The sequence below is a fragment of the Drosophila mojavensis genome, unplaced genomic scaffold (genome assembly GCF_018153725.1).
Source record: "Drosophila mojavensis isolate 15081-1352.22 unplaced genomic scaffold, ASM1815372v1 contig_16, whole genome shotgun sequence".
NCBI lineage: Eukaryota > Metazoa > Arthropoda > Insecta > Diptera > Drosophilidae > Drosophila > Drosophila mojavensis.
In genome coordinates this window covers 5,925,878-5,953,430 of record NW_025318693.1, presented here as the reverse complement: position 1 = coordinate 5,953,430, position 27,553 = coordinate 5,925,878, and the positions used below count along the sequence as shown (strand labels likewise).

At 40.8% G+C, this 27,553-nt stretch overlaps 1 protein-coding gene across 15 annotated transcripts in view; it reads right to left on the bottom strand.

Moving 5' to 3' along the window:
- LOC6573279 (dystrophin) overlaps positions 1 to 27,553 on the bottom strand; it is a 168,296-nt gene that overhangs the window by 45,242 nt on the left and 95,501 nt on the right. For all 15 annotated transcript variants that reach the window (XM_044007349.1, XM_044007342.1, XM_044007343.1 and 12 more), the window contains one exon: positions 2,285 to 2,457. In XM_044007349.1, the coding sequence (XP_043863284.1) occupies positions 2,285 to 2,457 (173 nt within the window). The remainder of the gene's footprint in view (positions 1 to 2,284; positions 2,458 to 27,553) is intronic.

Sequence of the window (27,553 nt, the reverse complement as noted above, 5' to 3'; positions counted from 1 at the left end):
TGGGCGCCTTAATTGAAAAACGCTCCAAAGGAAGCCTCAAATATGGCTGCCACTGCCACAGCGCGCATACGCACCGTTGTACGGCGTTTTCCCTCGACCCTCGACCCTAGACTTTGGCTTTATATTCATATTGCGTTCGCCGCTTTTCTCGTGTCACCATCATTATTCATTTTAAGCCATCAGCGCCAACTATCTGTGCGAACGAGTAAACAGAAGCGCCGCCGTTTGCCTGACTTTCGATCAAGTCAGCCTCGGCATCATCAGTCCGGGGCCCGGCATCAATATCAACAAGCGGACAATATTTGTAAACGCTGGCGTGCTTTATTTATGAAACGCGGAAATTACAAATACAGCCACACGGCCAGCCACTCGCCCAGGACGCGCGGACAAGGACCTGCTGAACTCGCGTCCCGGACTGGATAGCATCATATTGCCAGCCAGGCAGCTGTCAACGCCCATCACGGATTGGCCACATCAACGGCGCGTGCGGAGCGATACAGTGTTCTGTGTGTCCGTGTCACTTTTGCCGGTTCCGGGACTTTTCACGCATTTTGTTGTTCATGTTGCCATTCTTCATGGCTTTTTTTTTTTTATATTGATTTTCAAGCTCTCTTTTATGGGCGTAGCTCTTACATCTGGCCTGCTGCCTGACCGCGCGTAAACTGACGTCGCCCGTCCTTGATGGCCGGCCCCGGCTCGTTTGACTGGCTTGTTTGTACGGTTATTTTCGCATTTTCATCAACACAAAGTCTTTGAGTCCAGCATCCCGTTGTCTGTGGCGCTGAAAATGGCACACAACATGCCTTTAATGTGGTTTAATTAACGCGTCAGCTCGTGTTCACGATACTCGGCCGCGCTTACAGTCCCTAAACAAGCGAATTAATCGCTGATCTAAGAACTGAGATTCTATGTTGGAATGTTGGAATATTAGAGCTCTCATTTTACACTCATGTTCAAGCTAGAGCTACACAATATCAATGGGAAAGTATCAATATTACAAGGTGAAATGGAAATTGAAAACCGATTTCTTAGACATGCTGAGTTAAATAATGAAAACTTCTCTAGATCAACTTCAAATTTACTTTAAGTGTTTAGAACTATAAGTAACAGACTATAGTAGTCTATTCCTTATAGTCTATAGTCTACTTCTTATGAAGTAGGTTTTGAGTTGTTTGTGAAACTGAAAGACTAAGCACATACATATATTATGTTATACATTCATTCTTAATCTAATGCAGAAATCTGTTATTATCCTATCGAATCCTATAGGAAATTGTGACCCTTGTTGCTTGATTATCAGTTCCCTTACATTCTCATATTTCAATACAGTATATAGACAAGCTAATAATTGATTTCAGCATTAGATTAAGAGTGTTTCTCAAAATGTTTGTATACAATATTTATATAAACGAATTACTCTGCGATATATAAATATCCAAGTGCCTTTTGAAACAGCTTCCGTTATATTTTCTATTTCTCGTATTTTCTCTCGTCGTTCATGGAAATCATACCAAGCCAACAATGGACTTGAGTACCCTACTCTCTCTCTCTCTCTCTCTCTCTCTCTCTCTCTCTCTCTCTCTCTCATTCAACAACAAACGCAACTTCCTGGAGCTATAGCTACAGCTTTCTATCTCGCGTAGAGAATTACAGCATACAGATTAGAGATGCGTGCAGCTGAGACGCAAAACTCACTCAGTTAATACAAGCTGACAGCCTCTGTGCAATGCTATGGCAACACTGGGAGGCAAACAGAACATAACAGCCAAAAGGCTTTTCTATTAATTTCTTATTATGCTGCATATATCATATTATATATATTATTACATTTGTATATGTATATATTTCATATGCATACATATTTTATTTTAACTTTTACAAATGTTTCATCATCATGCTCATTACATATATTTACGCATTCATCGAATGCACATTGGCCTAGTTATGCAGTGCTCAGAGCTCCATGCACAGATGTGAGTTTGCTTAGTCACAAACAAAAGTAAATAAAAAAAAAAAATATATATATATATTCATATATATATACATATATATGTAAATATATATATACATATATATGTAAATATATATATACATATATATGTAAATATATATAACTAAGTGGAAAGCGTTAGCGGCAAGAGCTCGAACAAACACAAGGAAACACTCAGAGAGCCAGAAGCAGCAGTGGGCAAAAAAAAAAAAAATATATATATATATATATATATATATATATATATATATTTATATATAGAAAAGGAGAAAGTTGGAGGCAAAAACCACTTACCTGATTGCAATACTTTTCGATTTTAAATTATTCCAGCGTTGATTCATTTCATCCAAGCGGCGCTGCAGCATAACGGCGTCCTCTTGCGAGGTGAGCGAACCCAAAAGTTTGCGGCCGGTGCCATCGAGACGATCGTAAACAACGCGATGGGTTTCAATTTCCGATTGCAGATCCTGAAAAAGTTGTAAAATTCAAAAGCTGAATGAGTGAGTGAGCGAAAAAGAAAAAAGGAAACAAAAAACCGAGTCGAATCGGAAATGTTAATAAATTAGTGTATGTGAAATTTATTCAAAACTCGACAACCGCACGGGCAGCGGCAAGGAAATTGAATTTCAATTTCTATACAAATTTTCCGTTTATGCCAGACCCACACCAGCACACCTCCAATTGCGACCATATGTGTGTGTGTGTGTGTGTGTGTGCTTTATGGACCCAAAACCCGTGATATGCAAAATGGCTGCAAACATTTTTAGACAAAGCCATCCGCACGCCAGCGGCAATGCAACCGACCCGGGCAGCGGATTAAAAGCCAGCCATTTAGCACAACAAGCAGGCCATGAAATTGCCGAGCAGGCCATCAATAAGCCCGCACATACCTCTAGGCCATTCCGGGCGCCATTGTGTCCGGCCTGCGCTCCATGAACCGCTCAGCTCGCCCCACCTGCCACCAGCCACCAGCCACCTGGACACTTTTGAACATGAGTGATAAGTTTTTAAGCGCCTCGCTGCCCATGTCCCGTATTCCGTATTCCGTATCCGGTGCCTCGACTCAACTCGACTCGACTCGACTCGCTTTGCAATTATTAACCGCATGTGACCTCCGACCCTAAAGCCACATAGCTCCACAGTCACCACCCCCCACAACACCCACCTGACTAGATCTAGTCTCAGTTTTTAGCTGTCGCTGGCATCTGTGCGCCACCTGCCACATGTTTTATTTGTCAACCCGCCTGGCAAAGGCTTTAAAATGTTTTGCTCTTCGCCTTGTTTTGCTCGGCTGCTCGGACCCAGAAACAAACAAAAATGTACCCAGTTATTCGCTGTGGTTTTGTTGGTTAAGTCACCCACAAAGCCCACACACACACACACACACACACACACACGCACACCGACACATGTACACATGAATATATATATATATGTTTATATATATTTAAACAAATACACACACAATGTATGTGGGTGGCCGGGTCTTGTGAGTTTTTAAGGCCGGTTTTATGGGGCTTTAACTTTGATGTGGCCAAGTTCATGTGGTTCACACAGCACATTTTAGTTCTCGGGACAGCTTATGTGAACTCAGGTCTGTCGCCCACTGTATAAATGAAGTTGGCCAGCCCGAGAGCCCTTATTTCGCAAATTCAATTAACAGGCAACAATAAGCGTTTAGGCAAAATAATAATTTGAGATAGACTTGTCTACAAAGAGAGCGAGAGAGAGCGGGAGAGAGAGAGAGAGAGAGCGGGAGAGAGAGTGAGTGAGAGAGAGACATTTAATACCATTTACCCATTATGATTCGGTAACAGCTAGTCCCTGGCTAATACTTCAATCAAACTCAAGTCGAAATGTTGCTAAGGCTGTCTTCATTTGACGCATTTCCATTTGTTTGGAAATTCTCGCTTGGATTTACAATGAATTTTTCTGTTTATTTGCAGGTTTTTAATCCCTGAATCCTTCACAGTAGACGCCTGTCGTCTGCGCATTGCCAGGCAGCTTGTTTCGCTAATTGAATCAATCAATCAATCACACACAACGTGCCAAATAAACTAATTAAAAGTGGAATTAGTGGCGCATACGAGCAGACATAAAAATAGCCGCGCAGGATACGGCTTCTGAAATAATGCGTGCTTAAATATATATATGTGTGTGTGTGTGTGTGTGCGTGTGTCACTGTGTTGTGGGTGTGTGAGAGTGTGGAAGTGTGTTTGCTAATTAAACCTTCATTAGGGCGCCAATGGCTTTTGTTGCATGTAAACAATAGAAAAAAATTAGTAGGAAGGCAAGAAATAAATAAAGCCAAGCAGTCAGAGGGCGTTGAATTCCAGCGACGTTTTTACTCGGCTGCTGTGCGAAACGAGGCAACAATTAATTTGGCTTATGCATGTCACACACACACACACACACACGCACACGCAGACACGCACTCATACAAGCCGTGCGATTCAATTAATGCGCAAAAATTGTTTATACACCAATAGAGCGGAAATGAACGATGCCAAGGATGGGGCTGTTCCAGCAAAAAAAAAAAAAAAAAGGAGAAGAGAGAAGAAAATAAATAAAAATACAAAGCAGTTTTAATGAGCAGCACAGCTCTGCATATGTGCGTGTATGTGTGTGTCAGCAGGAGGCGTGGCATACATGTACCGAAGCCGATTAAATCAATAAAAAGGAGCAACTGCCAATGGCACGGCGTCTCCACTAATAACAGCAATTTGTCCCGTTGCATTGGGTCATTATTACCGCGTCCAAGCAGCACTCCCCCCTCCCCCACCAACCCATTAACCTGACTCAACTAATTTCTGTGACGAAAGCTCGCAATTTGCGACTCTGAGTCCATCAAGGCTGGAAGCCGTGAAGCTTTTTAAATCCGACTTTGCGACAGACTTTGGCGACTCCCGCAAAGACTCATAAATGCAGGTATTATCAGCATTAAGCTGGGGTATTTTTGTATGTATGTGTGGGTGTGTGTGTGTGTGGGTGGGTGCTTGCATGAGCAAGTATTGTGCATGAGTTGTAAAGGAAGGCAGCTTAGCTCACGCTTTGTTGCCTTATTTTTTACATTTCCGCTGTGCAAGTGTTCAGTATGTGTCAGTGTGTGTGTGTGTGTGTGTGTGTGTGTGTGTGTGTGTGTGTAGCGTGTTTATGTGTGTATACAGTGCATTTTGCAGTTTTAAGCCCCAATTAAGTAAATGCCAAGCATCCGACCGCCCTCTACCTCACTCTTTCACTCTCTCTCTCTCTCTCTCTCTCACACACACACACAATGGTGTAAGCCATAAAGCAAGACGTGATTTAAATGCCATGTGAACGTGGCCCAACGCCTACTTTTGGACGCATGCGGCTTAGTTGCTATTAACTACGATTGCTTTTCAGCCAGACGACATTTCTTTAAATATTTATTATTTATTTTATAAAGTTAGATATAATTAAAAATTAAGATCTAACTTAATTTTAACAGCACTGGCTACTATGGCCTTCGGCTCTAACTTATCCTATGCATTTACATTTATATACATATTTACATTGTTTTGTTGGTTGGGAACTAAATGAGGTGGTATAAATCTGTTATTTTTAGAAACTTGATTATTGAGCATATGTTTTCAGGGGTTGGGTTTGAGAGTAAGGATATGGGGCAGCTGTTGTGGAAGATTTGGGTTTTCAGGTGGGAAGTTGCAGGACAGTTAAAGAAAATATGTTGGATGGTGAGGTCTGTTGTGGTGTTGCAGTTGGGGCATGGGATTATGTTGTCAGGGTTGATGTATTGTTGTTTTGTAAATCTTGTGTGTCCTAGTCGGAGTCTTAGTATTTTTACTTGGTCGCTGCGTGTAATAATTTCTTGTTTTATGTTTTTTAAGTAATAGGTTGTGTGTGTCAGGTTGTTGAGTTGCTGATACCAACTGTTGCAGACTTCTATATTTTGATGGAGTTTTTTGGATGATTCGTTGGCAAGGAATTTGTGTATATCTTTGGAATTGAAGTTTGGGGTGTAGTGGAGGGGCATTTTGGCTGTGGATTTGGCTGTGATATCGGCAAGCTCATTCCCATCGATGCCACAGTGGCTGGGTACCCAGAACAGTTTTATTTTGGGGGCAGATTTTGTAAGGAGTGTTCTTATGGTTGCGGGATATAAGTTGTTGTTGTTGGTATTGGAGATGGATTTTAGGGACGAGAGGGAGTCGGAGCAAATGATGTATTTTCCTGTTCTTTTTTTTGGATCAGTTCTATGGCATGGAGAATAGCTATGGTTTCGGCGGATAGGATGGATGAGTAATGGGGTAGGATACATCTTTTTAGGACTTCATTTTCTGTAGTAATGGCAAAAGTGGCTGTGTCATTTTGCAGTGAGCCGTCGGTGTAAATGAATGTATGGTCTTTGTATATATGTTTGAGATTGGCGAATTGTTGTCTATATGAGCTGGGAGGTGTGTGGGGTTTGCTGAATTGGTGTAGTGTGGTGTTGATGAGGGGAGCGGGAAATAACCATGAGGGGGTGATTGTTTTGTTTGGAGGTGGAAGGTAGGGGATATTGTGTTCTTTGCATGAATTTATTATTTTTTGCACTGTTGATGTTAGTTTGCTGTTTCTATGGTTGCAGTTCCGTTTTATGTATTTATGGAGTGGGGAGTCTGAGCTATTTAGGAGTGTTTTATAGGATTTGGCTGTGATGAGGTCTCTTTTTTGTTCTATTGTGGGTATATTTGATTCGAAAAGCAAGTTGGGGATAGGGGTCGAGCGTAGTGCTCCAAGGGATATGCGGATTGCGGCGTTAAATAAGGTTTTAAGTCTATTGAGGGTTGATTTGGGGGCATGGCCGTATATGAAAATCCCATATTCTATTTTTGATAGAAGCGTAGCTTTTGTAATGTTTATGAGGGTATGGGTGCTGCAATTTTGTTTGGGATTGGCAAGGAATTTTATTATATTTAGTTTTTTTGTTAGCGCCGGTTGTATTGCTTTTATATGGGAGTCCCATCTATATTTATTATTTAGTGTTAGGCCTAAGATTTTTAGGCTGGAAACGGAGGGAATGGGGGTGTTGTTGGACGATATGGTGCAAATGCAATTATGCCTTCGGCAAATGTGGAGGTGTTTTGATTTGTTGAGTGCGAGTGATGCTCCTGAATATGAGCACCATTCGTGGATTTGGGCAAAGAGGCTGTCAAGGTTATGGGATAGGTTTTTTCTTTATTGAGGGGGTATAAATAGGAAAAAATCATCGGCATAGGCGCAGAATTGCAGCTCCCTATGTAAGCCGATGATGTTGGAGAGGTTGTTGTAGGCAATTAGGAAAAGGATGACGGATATTGGGGATCCCTGGGGGATGCCGTTGAAGAGTGGATAGGGGCGGGTTATTATGTTTTTAATTTTTATTTTTATTTTCCTATTGTTCATGAAGTTTTTTATGTAGTTTATTATTTTTGGGCCGACTTTCCACCTGATGAGTTGGTCCAAAACCGTATGCACCCCAACTCTGTCGAATGCTCTTGAAAAGTCAAGGGCAATGACGGAGGTGTGCTTCTTGGCTTGCAGCGACTTAGTTATCAGGTGGTCTGCGAGGAGCAGACCGTCTGCAACTGACTTGCCGTGCTTAAAACCTGTCTGGTTTGGGTGTATGAGTCTGTTTTGGGTGACAAGCCACCATAGGCGTTTGGCTATTATTTTTTCAAGTGTTTTTGATAGGCAGCAGTTGAGGGAGATTGGTCTATAGTTATTGATTATTGTTTTATTTGAATTGGGTTTAAGGATAGGGATGACTAGGCTGGTTTTAAAGGTTTGAGGGATGTGGTTGTTGAAAATATTATTGAAAAGGTTTTTTATTCTGATCTTTAGGGCGTAGGAGGTGTTTTTTATTATGGGATAGGATATTCTATTTAGGCCGGGAGTTGTTCCTTTGAGGGTCTGTAATGAGGATAGTAATTCAATCATTGTAATTTCAGATTCTATTGTTTGTGCTCTCGAGTTGGGTATGTAGTTAATTGGTTTATTTGAGTATTTGTTCGTAGTAAAGATTTGGTGGAAATTTTCGTCTTTGGATTGGTCAGACCAGTGTTTAGCAAAGAGATGGGCTATATGGGTTGTGTCTGTTGTGAGTGAGTTGTTAGTTGTGTCTGTTATACAGTGTATAATTTTGGTTGGGTTAAGTCCGCAGAGGCGTCGGATGTTAGCCCAAATTTTTTCAGAGGGGGTATTGGGTTGGATTGTCGACGTGAAGGTTGTCATAGCTTTTGTTTTTGTCATTTTAAGTTCTCTTCGAAACATTGCATTAGCTTTCTTATATTTTATAAGATTGTCATTGCTATTATTCCGCTTAAAATTTTGCCACGTTTTAAATTTATTTTTCCTTAGTTGGGTCAGGGTCTTATTCCACCAGGGGGTGTTCTTACTGTAGTGGTGTGGAGTTGTTTGGGGTATGCTGTGATGGGCAGCTTGCAGTATTATCTTGTTTATGGTTGCGGCCTCTTTATTAATGTTAGTAGATGTGGGTATGATTTCATTTATATTTTCTGTTAGTTTCGCGAAGAGTGGCCAGTCGGCTTCTTTTATTTTGAAAAAGGGGCGGGAAAAGTTTGTGGTTTGTGTTTGAGGGAACAATGAGATTAGGATTGGAAAGTGATCGCTTCCGTGTAGGTCGTCGAAAATTTTCCAGGTAGTGAATGGTGTGATTTGGGGGGAGCATAGAGAGAGGTCTAGGTGCGTGAATGTATTATGAGTGGAGAAGTGGGTTGGGGAGCCGTCGTTAAGTATGGTGAGGTTAGCGTTATGGACAAATTTTGCTAAAATTCTGCCTCTCTTGTTGTCCTGAGGTGAGCCCCAGCTATGGTGTCTACAGTTAAAGTCGCCTAGGATAATTTGGTTGGTGTTGCTGTTATTTGTCTCAAAATGGTCGCTTAGGTTTTTAGGTGTGAAGGCTTTGCTGGGTGGGATATATGCTGAAAAAATGTTGATTTTTGTTTTTGACAAGATTTCTATTGCAAGGGTTTCTAATTGTGTAGGTTGGCTTAATTGTTTGTGTTGTATGGACTTGTGGACTAATATCGATACGCCACCAAAACGATTGGAGGCTGTATTTGTGTAAATTTGGAAGTTTATTGGGATGGGGATGGGGGCGTTTTTGTTGTAATAGTGTGTCTCTTGGAGACATATGATTTGTGGTGAGCATTGTTTTATAATAGTTAAGAGTTCGTTATAGTTGTTTGTGTATCCTTTTATGTTCCATTGTATTATTTTTAACATTGCTATAGTTTAAGGTATTAGTTTATGCTATTGGGTATTGGTTTTTTTTTTTTTTTTTTTTTTTTTTTTTATATGGATTCGCTGTCGCTGTTGGTTGTGTATTGGTTTTTGTTTGGGGGTTTAGTTTTTGTTTTTGTTTTGGAGGGCTTAAAGTTAGTAGTTAGAGTGCTAGACTTATCTTTAGTAAATATTCTAAGTTTGAGGTCTTCAGTGGATTGTGTTGTGTAAGATTTGTTTTCCACGTTGGGGAGGTTGGCTTCAGTTTCCATGTCTTCTGTTATGGTTTGATGTTGATGGTGTTGTTGTTGTTGTTGATGTGCTTTTTGATGTGGTTTGGGTGTTGTTTCTGTTGAGCGGGCTGTGGTTGATTGTGTTGTCGCTGCGCTAGGTGGAGAGGTTCCTAGCTGTTGCATCGTGTTGGTTGGTGTGTGCGTGTATCGGGTCTTGGGTAGTGTGGTGGTTGGTGTGTGTGTTGTTGTTGTGTGTGGTGCTGACTGTGACAGTGTTTTGGCGTAGGTAATTTGTTGGTTGTGCCTTTTGTGATATATATCAACTGCAGTTTTATGATCCACTTTTTCCGTTATTTTTATTGCTGTCAACTCCTGTTGTTTTAGAAAAGTAGGGCATTTGCGATCGAGTGTACTGTGTTGATGGTCGACTTCTGCGTTGTTTTTGCAATTCAGGCATCTTTGTGGATTATTACATAGTTCTCCTTCGGTGGTGTGCTTGTTTTCTGAGCACTTTTTGCAGGTCTCAGCACTTTTGCAGGTGGTTGCAGGGTGTCCGAAGCGGAGACAGTTTTTGCATCGCAGTGGGAGGGGGATGTAGGGTCGCACGCGGACAGATTCATAGCCAATTTTAATTGTCTCAGGCAGTTTATGTGTTGCGAAAGTGATCGTGATGAGTCCGGTTTCTATGAGTATGTTGTCTTCTTGGTTTGTGTTGTTTGGTTGTCTTTTTAAAATTTTGCGAACTTCGGTTACTTTTTGTGTTTTTAGTTCTTCTTGTATTACGCTTTCACTTATGTTCCGTAGATCGTTGCAGTATATTACACCTTTGGAAAAATTTAGTGTTTTGTGTTCTGTTGCCGTAATGTCGATGTTTGTCATTTTGGTAAGTCTGAGTAGTTTTGTAGCTTGCAAATTGTTTTTTGTTTTAATAAGTAGGGAGCCGTCTCTTGTTTTTTTGCATGTTTCTACTTCTCCTCCACAGGCATAGTCTATAGTTTTTTTTATTACGAACGGTGACACTTTTTCAAACGATTCATTATCATTTCGTTTTAAGACAACGTATTTGGGTTCGCTTAGATGTGTGTATTTATATTTGCTTATGTCCGGCGGTTCGTGCATGGTTGTTGTTGTTGGGCTAAGCCCGGTGTAACTGTTGTAGCGTGGGTTTGTTTTTGGTTTTTTTGTTTTGATTTTTACTTTTCGGTTTGATATTCGTTTGTCGCGCGTTTGCTGATAAGTTTTTGCTAATGCGTTTGCGAAGCGGGGTTTTAATGCAGCACGTCTTATCTCCTGAGAGGTTGAAGTGATACTGTTCTTTAAATATATTTTTTACAATAATTACACGGTAAATGAAATGTTGAGCTAACGGCTGCTTTAAAGTTGTGACAGCTTAAATTTTGCTTAAATATTGTTATTAAGTTATGCTGTTGTTGTGCAGCTGCATAGCTGCTGGCAGCGAAGCACTCTTCAATCACACACAGTGCGTATGATAAATTTTCGATTAAGTCAGGCACAAAATAAACACGACACTGTGGCACTAAAAACTCGTATGCTCGCCTGATCGCCCGCTCATCTGCATCGTCAGCATGAATTTGAAATCAAATTTTTGAGCCAGAGCCAGAGCCAGAGATACCTGCGGGTGCCTTTTTCTCATAAATAATAGCTGCAGCCATCAAGGCAACAACAACAACAAGCTGAGGAAGCCAAGCAAAATATCAAGAGACAACAGCCGACCTTACAAATAAAATGGAAATGCGTTTATAACGCGCTCATAAATATATTAGAGGCCCATAATAAACACATCACCAAGTGCTGTCGACTGAGGCAGTGACGAATATTTAACAAGACTGCCCAGACACGCCTCTGCATGCCTCTGCGCCCCCCCAAAAAGTCCCCCTCTACAGCTGCTTGGCTGTCAACAGGGCCCAGGCGGCGAGCCGTCAAGTGAGTCTCACTCGAGGCGACTGTGAGCCACGGCCACGCCCCAGCCGCCCACAAAACAAGTGAAAACGGAAACGACAACAAAATTTAAAAAAAAAAAAAGGCCTCGATGAGAACTCACTCATTCGGCGGTCCCCTCCCACCTCCCCCTTGCCACACCCATAACCATGCTGATGGAGCGTTTTACATAATTTACATGGCCCACTGTTCAGATGCGTGTAAATCCTTTATGGCAACTTTAGCTGGCTGTGACAACAACCGCATGCTGGAAGCTGGCAAACTGAAATTTGATTTGCACCGAACGACACAAAATGTGCTCAGGTTGTTTGCTCAACGCTTATTTCAGCTTATTTGATTATGTTTACCTCAGGTGTTGCCTTTATTTGCCTGAGCAACGTGAGCGTAAATATTATCTACCTGACTGAGCTCTCTCTCTCTCTCTCTCCCTCTATCTCTAGGAGTGGAAGTGTCAAATGAATTCAAAATGAAATTTAACGCATTTCGTTGTGAATTTATTGATTCAGCCTCAGTTTGTTTACTCTGCGCATTAAATGTGGCCAGGCCGCACTTAAAGAGTCCAGGGAAGAAGAAAATGTGTGCAAAGTCCTTTCGATTTCTTGATTTGTTGACAACGATTTATTTGCTCCACTGCCATAACAATATTTTCTGATTGCATACTAAAATAATATAAAACAGTTGTTTTATTGCCGACAACGGAAGGAAAGGAAAAAATATTTTCTTTTGATGAATAAATATTTTACGATGCAGCCAAGAAAAACTTTGCTGCAATAAGAAGCAGAACTAGGAACTGCAGTAACTAAATGCAAGAGACTTTGAATCAAAATGCGGAAAAGAAAACAGTGGACAAAGTCGGAGTCTTTTGAACTTAAAGCAACATGTTCTATATATAGAGTGGAGTCTTAACTAATGATTGCTGCAAAAAGAACTTTAATTTCAATCCCAAGTATAGGTACAAGAGTCAGCTGGCATCAGTTGCTGCTGCTAGACGAACGAACGAGAAAGGAACATAAAACGCTTCACAAAAATGAGAGAAATTGTTAGAGAAGAAACTATAAACTCCAATTTATCTGTATGTCATATAAGCTTGGCTGCACTCGTCCTTGACTTATCTGCAAACTTTACGCTGCACTGAGCAAAGGCAGCAGCCAGCAGCCAGCAGGCACTCTGTGAATTAGCTACGTTTAGCAGGTGACTCGATGGCAACAAAAAGCCAATGACAAAGCCAGAGACAGAGCCAGAGCCAAATCCAAATCAGTGAAGCGCCTCGTAGTATCAGCTGTGCAGCAGTGAAGCAACCAGAGCTGATGGAAAACTCAGTTGAGGCTTGCGACGCACGTTGTGGGCTTTGCTCACTTGGCTAATTCCTTTTCCTTTATGGGTAACGAAGCTGGCTCATAAAGAGGCCGGACGAAGAGTCGCATCATAGTTTCCTACACCACAGGGACCCGGACTCTGTGCCACTCTGCACACTGCCGGCACTCAGTTTGCTTTGGCTTCGTTTCGTTCATAATGCCTTTTGCAGCAGCGTCGAGCTCAGTAGGTGGCTCAAGTTTACGGCTTGGGGTTGGGCATTCTCGTTCCCTCTCTCTGGTTCCCCTGCCTGTCACCATTATATTTTTAACCCATGTCGCTTTCATTGTTTCACCCCCCTCTGCACGTCCAGCTGTTGTTTCGTATTCAAAGGCGCAACCCTATCTGAAACCGTTATGTGCTTTCGACCCCGTCTTCAGGGCATATCATCTTTTCCACTTAGCCGTGCGACACCTTTAAGGCCCGGCTACCTTTAATGCCATTAGGAGATAGTGAGCACTGGCCCAAGTTCGAATACATCAGATATTCACATCTGGGGATAGATAAGCAGCAGCAACTCTTTCGTTCTATTTCTGGCTCCTGGCTGCCGCTAAAGCTGCTTAGCTTCGCAAATAGCCAACGGCAGGAACAACAGCAGGAATACTACATTGCTCTGCATAAGTAGCTCAATGGGTCTGGCATAATCCTCAATGATGCGTCCACATCCGCTCGCATCCGCTTTTCATTTCAATGCCTCTGACCAGCTCCAGCTCTCTCTCGGTCTTTGCTGGCTCGAGCAGAAGCCTTTGTTTCAGTGTGTCTCTCGCTCTTTATTGCTGACTGCAGCCTGCAGCTCACCTGCAGGTGTTTCGGCCTTAGCGTGTTGTGTCACACTCGCTTCGTCCCAGGGCTGGCATATTGTTACTCGTGTTGCTGTTGCCTTTGACTTGGGCGTCAGAAAATAAAAAGCAACCAAACAAAACAAGCGCTGCCATTATTTTTGTGAGGCCTGCACCACACGTACGCCCGGGCACCTTGGCTAAAACCATTCACCGTAGACCCATAGACCCCGACGCCGGTCATAGTCAAAACAATTGCTGTTGCTCTTGTAGGTATTCCCGGTTGCCTGGCTGCCTGGCTGCCTAGCTGCTGACTCCTGGCTCCTGGCTCCCGAGTCCTGACTCCTCGCTGCCAGTCGGCTATTAACCCAAATCCCCAGAGTGGCAGTTGTTGTGTATTTCAATGTGTCTGCCTCGCTGGCTTTGGCGGAAAGTTCAACGGCAGCGCTCATAAATAAAAACAACTGTTTTCCTTCATTCATTCATTTCAGTTTTGTTTTTTGTTTTTGTTTTTTCTGTTTTCAGTTTTCTTGTTTGTTTCGCGTTTAATGCATATTAATCATACACCATGTTTGCCGGCTGCATTTCAATTGGCCAGCTGCGAGATCCGTTGACATTTCCAATGCAAATATTTCTTAGTCATATTCATTAATTAAATTCCATTTATGCTGAGCACTCGGCTCTAGCTAAATTCATTGGCTGATCGTAGCCAGCGCTAGCCGAACATGCGTGAAAAATGCAACACGAGACGCTTGCAAAAATGTTTTTAATTACAAATTTCAGCGTGAAACTGCTAAAAAAAAAATGAACAAAGAGTGGTGAGCACTAATATTTCGCGTAATGCGATACTACGAAACGAAATTCCATTGAGCACTTAGCACTCTACGGATATTGGAAGACTGTGAAGCTGTTGAGGTAAAACGCCAGAGGCAGTTAAATTATGAGGGATTTATGTTTAATACATAAAGTAAATTTACTTCATATCAATTTAAGGTTACTATAAATCAAAGCTAATTATTATTTTAATTTTTTTTTTTTTATCAAATTTCAATAATAGAGAAAACCTGTTTCTGCTTCTACAGAGTATCCTTAAAATATTAAAAAATATCTCTTTCTATTGTGAACATTCAACTGTGAATTCATGAAGGGATCTGTCTTTCTCCCTCTCTTTCTCGCTAGCCGCCATGGAAAACGTCAACGTTTGTTTGCCAACAAATTTATGCGCCACGTTAACGAACATTTAGCAATGCTAACAGAGTTGGCCCAGTTGGCCCATTGGCCAAGTTGGCAACTATTTTCGCGAAGCTAGCACCAGAATGTGCTCAGCCCTGCAAAATAAACGGAAAGTGTCTGCTTTAAGTCAAATGAAATATGCCAAGACGAGTTGAAGAACTGTGGAGCAGGAGCCGGGAGCTGGAGGACACGGGGGCATAGGGGCGACTGCATTGAAGATTTGCGTGACGTTTGTTGCGAAAATATTTTGCATAGCAAACGAGGCAGCACTCATTAAAATTCATAAAGCAGAGAGCAGCCAAAAGAGAAAAACCCCAAAGATGAAAAACTGGCAACAGCCAAATGTGTGATGCCATTACTTTTGCTTTATATTTCTGTTTGTTGTCTCTCTGCTTGCTTTGCTTTCTTTTTGGCCCAAAGTAAATTGAAAGAAATAAAATGCGGTGGCATCATAATTGCGCCATCTCGCGCATCGCCTTGCGGGCATAATAAAATTCCACATACGACTCTGGATACCCAGGACACGATGCGATAAGAAACGAATATAATTGAGAATTGTTCGCTGCCTTCGCTGCTGGGAGTTGCCTGTGTGTGGGCGTAACCACTGCGCAGAGCAAAAAGTTTAGTTATTTATTATGCTTGGCAAATATGGAAATTAAAAATATCTTAAGCTGCCTGCCGAGTGCAGCAAATATCTTAAGTAGATTTCGCAAATACTGCAGATTCCATGGACTTTGGGCAAATGAATGCAATGCGGGGCTTTAAGTATAATATGCATAGATTATGAAGCAAAAGTAAACATTACTTAATCAGCATGGCATGAAACGAGCCTTGCTCGGGCTACTTTCAAAGTATTTGCTCTGTCTCAAAAAGTATTTATTATCGTGGGAGAGCGAGCTAAATAAGAGCAGAAACTAACAGCAACAACAACAACAACAGCAAGAGCAACAGCATCAGTTTAATTTGTTTATTAAATATGAACGAGTTCTCTGTGTGCCTCACATCCACTAGGGTATAGACTGATACGGACTGTCTGTCTGTGTGTCTGTGTGTAGGTAACTAGTTGCCGGATAAGCTCATCAGAAGGCTCATCATCACGACGCTGGCAAGGACGACACTTTTGAACTACTTTAACTTTGTCTAGTCCTGTGCTCCGGTTAGGCGGCACTCGGCTCTGTCTGCCTCGACAGGGGAAGCTCCAGAGAAGGAAGCTCATAAGCAGAGGCTTTCATGTGGCAGCATCAGCACAAAGTTTTTAAGGGACGCTGTCGAGCGACTTTTTAAATTAGTCGTAATAAATAATTAAGCATATCGCATGTGGATTTTGGGCCAGGACATGTGACTCGCAAAGCGCAAACAGAAAATTGCAGTTGATATTTTCTTTCTCGTTGGCTCTGGCTCTACCCTGGCTCCGGAGCTGCCTCAGCCTCACATAATTGGAGCTGGCAAACGAGCAGTTGGCAAACAAAAGTTTTCGTTTTGGATATAACAGGCGAATAAAGCATATGCAAATTAAAATCAAATCTCTGAGATATACACAGAATATTCAAATAAAAATAAAACAAATAAATAACTTGCTATGCCACATGCAAATGTTTTACAAAGTTCGCAATGTAAATAAGCAATTTGCCCAAGCCTTTGCCGGAATATTTACTGCACATTTCAGCATAGCAGATACATGCAGCTAATTGCTTACGTAACAGCAGAAGGACCTCAGTAAACTACATGCAAACATCATCATCTACAATCAGTCGTGCGATGCGTAAGGAAACAATAGCGCTATTGAATGTAGCAGCAGGCAATTCTCTCTCTCTCTCTCTCTCTCTCTCTCTCTCTCTCTCTCTCTCTCTCTCTCTCTCTCTCTCTCTCTCTCTCTCTCTCTCTCTCTTACACAAACACACATACATATTAGCAGCTAACCCGGAAGTCAAGCTGCAAGAGCTTCAGCTTGCTGATAGCTGCAGTTAATCTGAGCTAATAGCAGAGCGTAATATGTATTATTTGTTAGCAATGCAACAGATAATATTCAAACGCTTGATAGAATATTAATATTAATATAATTAATGAGAGCTACCAGAATTTTTGGAGCAACGGGCTAAGCATTTGCTATAAAACTCATCTAGAATGTATAATCAAAAACAATTCAAAAGCTAACTGAAGCTAGGAATAAATTTTAAAAATGTTTCGAGCAGTATGGTTTAGTTAATTTGAAGACTTTCAGGCCAGCCATGTATATTTATTTAGCAAACTTACAGAGCCTAACATTATTATTAGTTTACTTTTATTTTTTACTTTTCAGCTTGATAGGTAAATAAAATATGTAATATTAATTCAATAGTTCGATATAGATTTAAAGTTATATTTTCAATAACTAATATAACTACAAGCAAAAAAAAAAAAAAAATAAATAAATAAAATAAAAAATAAATGTAAAATATAGAAAATTTTAAAAATAAATATCATAATAAATAAATATGCAAATTTCTAATTTGTTTTTCCCTTGCCATTTATGTGTTCAAATTCTAAATTATTTATTTCACAGTTTAATTAACATATTTTGTAAATAAATTAAAATGTTTTCGGCCATTTGGTGATTGTTGATTAAATAATAGCTCGGCATATTTTCATGCGCTTTATTCCCCCCATATTTAACGCATTTTAAATTAAATTCGCGTTAATTTGTTTTCATCATATTTGGCGAGCTGCAGCTATTCACACTTACAATAAAAACTAGCAAAATGCGAAAGGTATAAAAAAAAATATAAATATAAAAATATAGATGTACATATATATCTTTTGTTCAGCTTTTTCATTGTTCAATTGATTATGAACATATAATTATAACACATTTTTTTTGCTTATTTTTTTTGCGTTTCTCGCGCAATTTAACTAATTATCATTTCTGATTCACGTCAGTTTAAATGCATTTAAGCCATTATAATTTTATCTCATAATATATAAAAAAAAATTAATAATAATACCTAAATTTGTTTAATACTTCTTAATTTGCATTTTTTATAGGGTATACATAAGGTTTAAGATTATGTTTTAGAGTAGATTCAGATTTATTTCCCAGAAATCTACATCTATATCGCACAAAGGGCATCAGATAGTCGTTTACACTCAAGTTTCAGCGATTTTTTAATACATTTATGTATGCAAATAAATGCTCTGAGCGTATGTTTCTGTGGGCCTATGTGTGTGTGTGTGTGTTGGGTTTTCCTTAATTTGTTTTACAGAGCTACCTCATGTTTTAGTCTTTTCTTTTATTTTCTTTCTTTCCACTGAGCTCTTAATTTAATTTGATGCTGGTCGCAAGGACCGCAATATTTAAGACTTTTTATGGACTGGGCTGGCACAGTCGTTATGAGTTAGTTTTTAACGTCCCAGAGCGGAGCTCGCTTTGCATAACTAATTAAAGTTTGTTGCCTCAATTTAAGCGCCATTCCTTAGCTCTTGTATGCAGCTGCAGCACACGAAGCAATAAATGCAGAAGAGCAAAAAATATTATGACAAGCAAAAGGCGTTTCCAACGATAAACGCACACTTTCCATGCGAAAAGAAAAAGCCTTAAAGAAGTGAGCGAGAGTCCAGCTAGACTTAAATTAGCATGTTTGAAATTAAGTTAATGTATATGGTAAAAAAAAAAAGATTTGCAAAGACTTACAGCACTCTATAAGCTAAGTAAATGCCTAATCAATACAGAGAAATCCCATCACATGGGGCTCTTTAAGAAACTTTTTCTCTCACCCAATTGACCGAGGAGCAAAGCTAACCCAGCCGCAAGGATCTGCGAGTCGGGGCCGATGAAAAGTTTTCACAAATTATCAGCGCAGTAAATGAAACTTTGTTACGACACGACCCAGAAATTACACACACTGCTGATGTGGGTCTTTATACCCTTTATGCACACAGACAGCCAATTGAAAGGGTATATCAGCGGGCAGAAGTGGGACGAATGACGAGTGGAAAATTTAATATATAAAATATAAAAGCTAAAAGTTAGATGATGAAAGCTCATATAATTTTATTCATTACTAAGTTTATCAACTATACTGGGTAGCTGCAGAGTCGAACAGCTTTGTGAGTTTTTGCTTATTGGCCGATAAACTTTGAAAAGTTGCGCTGGCCGAGCCATCGCTCGAGTTGTGTGTGTGTGGCCTCTATGCGGCGACTGGGCAGGCGTCTCACGTATGGCACACTTCCGTGTAATACAAATATGTAATGGGAGTTTTACAAACTGGCCGCGGAGCAGGGCCAGTGGCGCTAAGCCACGTGCTGGCGTACCAGTTAGCGTACAATTAAAAAGACAAATAGCACAGTGAACTGGTCAAGGCCCCAGGAGTCCAGGAGCCCAAACAAGCATCAGCCGGTTGGGGCTCAGTGCAAATCACATTTGGGGAATAACATTTTAGTTGGGTAATTAAACTTATTGAAATAAATTGCCAATTTGCGGTCAGGTTTGTGGCGCTTCGGTTTTTAACTTTTAATGAAATGTGCGCAGAAACTCGGGAGTTGGACAAAAAGCGCCAAAGCGGAAAGCAACCAACTTAAAAGAGAATATAATGCAACGGGTCAGCGAATGGCTGGCAAAAAAATTGCAAGTTTTAATGCGGCACAAACACAAATACAAATAATTTTTATGTGTCTTTTTTCGCACACACACACACACACACACAAATATATATATTATATATATACGATTTTTTTCTTTTTCTCTCCTTTTTGCACATACTCTTTGCACTATTTGTTTGTGTGCTTAATGGCGTCGAAGCGAAATGGAAAAGCGCCAACCTTGTTGGCACTTTACAAGAAAAATATTATGCTACTGATGGCTGATGGCAACTCGTTCGCGAGCTTAGTGTCAAGAGTTGCCTGCACCATTACGTGGGCGTACGTTGAGTGTGGAGGGGGCGGGGCGTGGCGTGACGTACAGTTGCAGTTGCAGTTGCTGTTTATCCTCTAATCGAATGTTGGGTCAGGCAATAAAAGCTTTTCATAGATTGCCATTGATTAAGGTATTGTTTCGAACTGATAAGTATTGGAAACAGAGTGCAAGAGCAGACTACACTTTGAATAAAATATAGCTAGCTCATGCCTTAAGCCGTTGAGTGCGGGGCTAATATAGCCGTAAGCATATTGTTGCTACAAACAGCATGTGAACATTCTATTGAAAATGTTTCGAGTCGAACGCAGAGAAAACTTGACAAACTTTTTGCCATAAAAAACATGCCACAAAGTGAACAACAAGACAATCAGGCAGACAGTCTATTGAAAAGTTAAAAAAGGAAGCCCAGGCAAGGCAACTCACACAGTATAAAAACCCAACTGAGACGCACATTAATAAAGTTGGCAACTTGCAGTTAACTTTGCCCGTGAGTGTGCTTAAACATTATAAACAACAACAACAACAACAACAAATGGGCAAACAAACGACTAAATTACTTTGGTCGACAGGCGCCTAAAAGTATACAGCACGCACCGAAGCAATAAACAATGTGAAACCGCAGCGCAGCGTAGCAGGAGCAGGGGCGAGAGCAGGAGGAGCAGGCGGTTTCCTTACGGCAAATGGCAAACTGATTTAAAATTAAGCGAAATGATTTTACCTAACGCGCATTCGAGCTGCACAACACGCAAGCACAGCACACAAATGAGTATCATCAATCACGCGGCACCGAAACGTGTGTGTGTGTGTGTGTGTAGGTGTGTGTAGGTGTGTGTGTGTGTGCGGTGCTTGGATTGCGAAGGGGTAGCGCCAACAAAGTGAAGGAAGGGCTAACTTTGTAAGAACCGGCGGAAGTTGACTTACAGCGTCTTTAGGGGAAATGCGGCGGATATTTCAGATATTAAGTAGCCGCCGCGTTGGCCAAGCATCAGCTGCAACTGCGCGCAACTTTTTTAATAATTTTCCTGGCTCGACTTTGGCACAGCAGTCAATTATGCTAATAAATTCAATAAACAAATTGCTGACTTGCCTTGCAATCCGCCATCATTGTCTTGCCATTGGCTAAGCCTGCCCCAGTTACGCTCTCTCACTCACTCACTCTTTCACTCACTCTTTAAACGATAAAGTTGTTGGCCTAAGTGGCGCACTTCAAGTTTTGCGGTTTGTCGCAAAATACACAAATTCTAAAGTTCGTCTCGCACTTTGCCAGCTGCCGCACCTACACATACACACACAGACACACACACATATACAATTGCCTCTCTTTCAACTGTTTGTGCGAGGCTAATAGCTGCCATTGGTGTTGATAACTTCCCACTGCTGCCGGGCGGAAATTGTTGCCTCGTTTAGTTTATTTATTTGAAAATGATTTCGCCAAGAAAACCGCAGGTACTTGAAATTAAATTATTTACATTTCCCTGACATCAGCGCAAGCCGAGAGAACGAACCATACACTCGACAACAGATTCACGTCAGCTTCTCGCCTGCCGCGCTCCCCCTCGCTAGCCCGCTCACATCTAACAGCGAAAACTTTGATAATTTTCATTGTTTTCACTCTTCATGTGCTTGCCAGGCTCTTATTTTGCCATTGTTTATATTTGTATATGTTGCAAACTTCACATACTCGAGGCGAGAGAGAGAGAGAGAGAGAGAAAAGTATTTAAATTCTCTCTTTTTCAAGTGCATGCATAAAGTGAAATGAATTATTCTATATATTTTTATATTTCATAAACAATGTTTTCAACTAGAAATTGTTATTTGGTTGAAGCTCTATATTGAATCATATATAATTAATGTATAGTTGGCATATATATATTTTATATATATCTATTTGAAATGGATTCTTAAAAAATTCAAAGTAAGCTACATGAAATGATTTTACTCCCATTATTCTCATGATATTAGCCATGTGCATATGCCTGTTCATTATATTACAAATGTGTGGAATGCGCAAGTACAACAGACAGCTTCAATTCCAAGTGATATCTATAAATTATATTAAGACCACAGCAGATAACTGAATTACTATATAATATTCGTTATGCCCTTAAGCAGCTGCAATTAGGCAAGGATAAGTGTGTATGTATTTAATACAATATACAGCGTATACAGCATATAGCAGACGACATTAAGTCGCATATAAGGCAGATTAAATGGTGCTCCGAGAGATACATAAATTATGAGCACAGCTGACAGCTAGGCGGATTGTGAGACGAGATTCAGAGTTTCAGACAGCCGAGACAGTGCAGGAGGCAAGTGGCTCAGCTTGTGTGTTCTTGTGAGCATGTGGCAGTGGCAGTGGACGTAGACGTGAGCGTGGCTGCTGCCAAATAAGACAAATTAAGGCAGGGTGCGCACACACACTCGAAAGATACAACATGTTAACAGCGACAATAACAAGTTATGATACAGTCGAGGCCATAACAATAAAATGCAAAGAGCAACTTGCCAAATTCGCTTCACAAAACTATGTCGCAAATAATAAAGTGGCGAGCAGGAGCAGGAGGCGGGGCGGAGGGGCGGAGCGGGAGCGCAGCACATGTAGATTGTCACGTGTGCAGTTCCTTATATCTGGCAGCCCGATTTTGGGATAGCTTATCCACGTTGATAGACGGCAGCGACCACACTGAGCGCTAAAAGTATTTGGCAAGTAGATTTTTGACTTGGCATTTGCGACAGCGCCGCCATTAAGCGTTTCTGCGATCCGCACGTCACACCAAGCCTCGCCTGGTCCACTGCGCGACTGGAGAGATGCGTGAGGCGGCCTTTGAAAAGTTTTTTCTATTTTTTTTCTTTCGCACGATTTTAGCGTGGACTCAGTTGCCCATATGCATGAGTATGAGTATAGTGTGCACACACTTACTTATAAAGCGCTTTCTTCTAACCGCACAGCACATTAAGTGTTGTCCTAGAGTGTGTCTGCCACTCCACCTCCCACTCACTGTCACTCTCCCCCTCCCCCTCCCTCGCTCTCAAGCAGCGTGTGGCGTGCAAATCTTTGAGTTCATGTCCCGAGCTTAACTTTGATTTCTGTGTGTAACTTTCTCACTTAAACGGGCGTTAGAGCGCTACAAACTGTCGACTGGAAAAAAGTTGAGGCCGTCCGACAAGGGAATCGCATAAAACTTATCTCGCTGCTTAAGCCGTAGTCAGGATTCGCAGCGAAGTTCGCACTTTAAGCAATGTTTGCCACAAAAGTGTGCGGTATATGTGTGTCATATATATATATACAAATAAAGACAAATATCAGACAAGTTTCTCTCAATCAAAAACCTATATCGATTTTACATTTTCGTTTGCCATTCAAATATTTAAGAACCCATTTTGATGGCAGCAAAAAGCTTTTATGGGATTTTATTTGCACTCTGTGAGCAGCTTAACATTTTGTGTCATTCAGCTTATTGATTCGAGCAGAAATATTTACGAAGCTGGCAGAAATGTCGAAATGAATAAAAGTGCAACATAAAACTGAAACCAACTCGACAGCCGGCCACAAAAAGGATCGCAAAACTTTCTCGCACAAATACAAAATGCGAGCCAGCAGCAGCGAGGCATCGGTCGCTTAGGTTCTTTGGGGTTTTGTTTCTTACGAGCCGGCCTTCAGGGGGGTGGGGCCCCACACCACAGCGCTGCTGTGGAATGTATTGTGTGGCTTTCACAATTGAAGTGTAGAAATTGCCATGTAGCAAGAGATAATGTTATTTGTGCCCGACCACAGGAAACCCTTCAGGCGCACCAGCCCAAGATAAGATGGCGGGAGCGAGCAATTTGTGGTCACGCCCACAGTCACGGGCACGCCCACGCTGAGGCGTGACATTTGAAAATTCTTTAAATATTAAAATCTTGATTAAGTTAAATGCGCATTTGGGGCGAACGCAGCTTAAGTACACATTTCACATTTTCCATGCACATAAACTGATTCCTTGGCCATATGCCCCGGCCAGAAAGTTGGCCAACAACAAATCACTTTTCGCTTGTGAGTATGTGTGTGTTTGTATATCTGTGTAGGCTGTGCTTTTTCGACTAGTGTTGCTGTCCAATGGGGACGTGGCATATAAATTTAAAAACCTTACGCACGATTTGACAAAATGGCAGTTCCTGTCAACAGGCGCCGGACAAGCAACTTGAAGACGGACGCAGCGATGTGGCGCATTTTAAATTTGTTTTCGACTCATACATATATACTGAAAGAGAAGGAAAGAGGCAGAGAGAGAGAGAGAGAGAGACAAGGAAGAAGACATAGATTAAAGCATATTTACACTGCTTATCGTGCTTCAATTAGGTGAATTTGGCGCTGATTGAGGACGAATTTATCTGCATTTTGTATACCATGAACCCATTGAAAAAGGGGAGTGTAGGTATGATGGTTTTGTTAAATGCATGTAACAGTCGAAGTATGAGCTGAGTCGATTTAGCCCGTCGGTTCGTCTATATGTATGAAGGCGTCGATCTCAGATTATAAAAAAGCTAGAGACTTGAAATTCGTTTCCTAGATCCGTGTATTTAGCGCGCACATCAAGACGGTTTCCAAAAATCGATACCTACTGTCATCATTTTGTTATCGATTAAAAACCTTATCTAATTTTAGTTTTAAAATTATAGCTCCCACATCATTAGAACCAAAGTCGCAAAATTTTGAAAGTTTATTCTATAGACTTTCTATTTATACTCATAACTAGAGCTCGCCCACATGTTTTATAGGAAAAGGTTGAAACCTTTCAAGGGTCGCTACTTTGGTAAGCATTCATTTTGTTCTTCTTTTTTTAATTTTCTGTCTTTTGTTTCGCGCGTACATATTCAATTTTTGCCGGGAAGCCTACTTAAGTTGTCATCTTGATTGCTTTTGAAGCCAACGCTAATTTCTCGTCCCCCTCCGTCGCAGGTCGCATGTGTCTTGGCTGTCTTTCATCTATCATTTTGTCAGTCTGTCGCGGCTAACACAATTTCCATTTATTTTTTCACGGCTTTTCGTTATCGCTTCTTCCTTGGAGCTGCCTCTTCTAGCATATTTACATACTGATTCGCTGGTGACATTTGTGCGGAAGAGAATATAAGAAAATTAAATAAGAATATAAATCGCACAGAGAATGCCACCAAATTAGGCCTCCATTTACAGACATTGAATTATTGAGTTAAAGCAGCTCACCAAAAAAAAAAAAAAAAAAAAAAAAAAAAAAAAAAGATGAGGCAAAAGATAAAAATAAAATAAAATAAAAATGCGAGACGCGCTTTCAGTTGACGTTAGTCAACTGACAGATTTTCCGTGTCAATTCTGGGAAAATTCTCTGCAATCGATCGAGCCGATTTCTGGCATGAGAGCCGCAATTAAATCTGACTTAATTCAGATTTCGTATTCTATATTTAAATTTATAAATAAATCATTGACTGTCGTTTGTCAAATTGATAGATTGATATCTATATATGAATACTTATAGCAGTTGATTAATGATTTTCTTAAGTGTTACTTAAGTTCCCATATGTTCAGCCTGAATAAGATTTGCTTTAAGTCAGCAACTCTTGCTCTGCAATGAAATTAATTCTCATAGAGGTACCATAGAAGCTGAATGATAGAGATATAAGAACTGAATAGAAATGCTATAGAATGCCTAAATAGAACTAAAGGAAGACCCCATTTAATAATTGTATGAAAACCACCTTTATAGCCCATCAAACTCGTTGTTAGGCACAAATGTTGTCCTTGGCCATTTCATTTGCTATTCACATCACTTACGGCAACTTAAAAACCAATTTGGATTAATGTGCGTCCAGAACTTACCTGCAAAGAAGAAGAAGAAAGTGTAATCAAAAATCATTATTGAGTCGATACGTGTGCGAGCATAAACATTAGATAAGTAATTCATTTCAAATTTACAGCTAACGCCCCAACACATTTGGAAATAATTGAAAATTCTGGTCGAGCATGTGACATTAAATAAAGGCAACAAATATTGCAGGCTCCACTGAGCTATGAATTAAATGGATTTGGCTCTGCTGTGTGGCAGAGCTACTAGCTACTGCAGCTAGCTTAGTATTTGCCTCTTTGTCTAGATTGAGTTGCCTCTTTGGTTGCTGAAATAGCACGACCCGATCTCTCTCTAGGTGTATCCAATTGAAGGAGTCAGCAGCAGCACTTGGATACTTTCACATCAAAGCATCCACTTTTTGGCTTGAGGCCTCGGGTTCCTGCGTAACAATGAGCGAAAAGGCGCAGTCGTAGCTGCCCTGCTAGCCGCAACAAAAGTGTTGGCAGAAATGAGCATGCGGCAAATGAGATTTTTAGGTCAACAAAGTCCAACCGGGGAATTCGTTAGGGCCATGCCAAAGCTATTTGTGTGTCACCCGCTTTTAATACTCTAGCAGAATGTCGACTGAATTTTTGTAAAGCCAAATTGTTAGCAAAAATTCGTAGTAATATATTTTTTAAAAGATTAAAGATTACAGTTAAGAGCGAATTTTTTGTTAAGCTTGAATGCTGACAAAAAAACAAAATTTATTAAAATTGTATTAAATTAATAAGAATATAAAATGAAAGGAAATGTGAAATAGTTTAATGATAGACTTTTCTGTATAGATTTAGTTATTTATTTAATTTTTTTCCAAGTCCTTCAATAATGCCTCTGTACTCCGTTTAACATATAGAATCTGAGTCACAGTTATCTTTATTATTATACAATCCAATTCAGTCAATTTAGCATATTATTTTTACTGTTTTATAGACTAATTTATATAGCGTATACAATGCTCGTATTCATAAAACCAATTTCAGCTTCTGCACATTTTATTTTTCTTTTTTGTTCACTTTTACTACAGTTTTTTCTTTATTTTCTTTTTTTCTGCTTTTCTCTGCCTGAACGCTTTGAAGCTGTGCTGCGTGGCACTCGCCAGCCACGTGTGCTCATTTCTGTCCTTGCTTTTTTAACTGCTGTAACCAACTGGCGCTTTATAGGCCAAATAAACAGCGCAGGCGGACAGACGGACAGGCGGGTGACGGGTAGGCGAGTAGGCGGGGTCTAATGGGTTACGGGCTGACATCACACTTTTGTGCGTTACTTTTTGCCTGCTGGCAGTCCAAACAGCTATTCATGCAGTTGGTCACGTGGCTGTGGTGTGTGGTGCGTTTTTTAGTCCGCTTGCCGCAATCACAGTCTCTGGTTGAGAGGGGAGCAGGGGCTGGGGGCGAGTGAGTGCATTACATACTTATAGGCACTTAAGCGACGCATTACAGCGCTGACCTGAATATCCAACTGCCAATAGTATTGAGAGAGTGAAAGAGCAGCTCGGCTGATGAGTGTCGCAAGTGTGCTGAGGTTTTTTTAGGCATGTAAACTTGGGCTGGCTGGCTTAACTATTTATAATCAACACACTGACCTAAATTAATCCAACTATTTAATGCAAATGCTTGATATGCAATTTTTCAAGACTGCAGACTCCTGCTGCTGCATCTGCTACTGCTTCAGCTGCTGCTGCTGCCAGCCGAGAAGTAGCAAATGTTTTCATTCAATTTCGCATCTGTGGAGTTCATTATATTTTCACATCATTACCAAGGCAGACGCTGGCAGTCGTCTGGAACAGCCAGAAACGAGAAGCGCTGCACGTTTTGCTATAACTATGCTAATTTTAACTCGTTTCGAAAATAACAAACTCGCATGTAACTACGCCAGAGCCGGAGGAGCAAGCGAGACAGACAGAGACGACCAGAATGGAGTGTGGAACGTAGAACGTGAAGGGGCTCATAATGCAGACGATAGTTGTTAGCGCGCCAAAGTTGCCTGGCCCCCAGACAACCACAGGCAGATATCTGATGCGAGCAGGACACGAA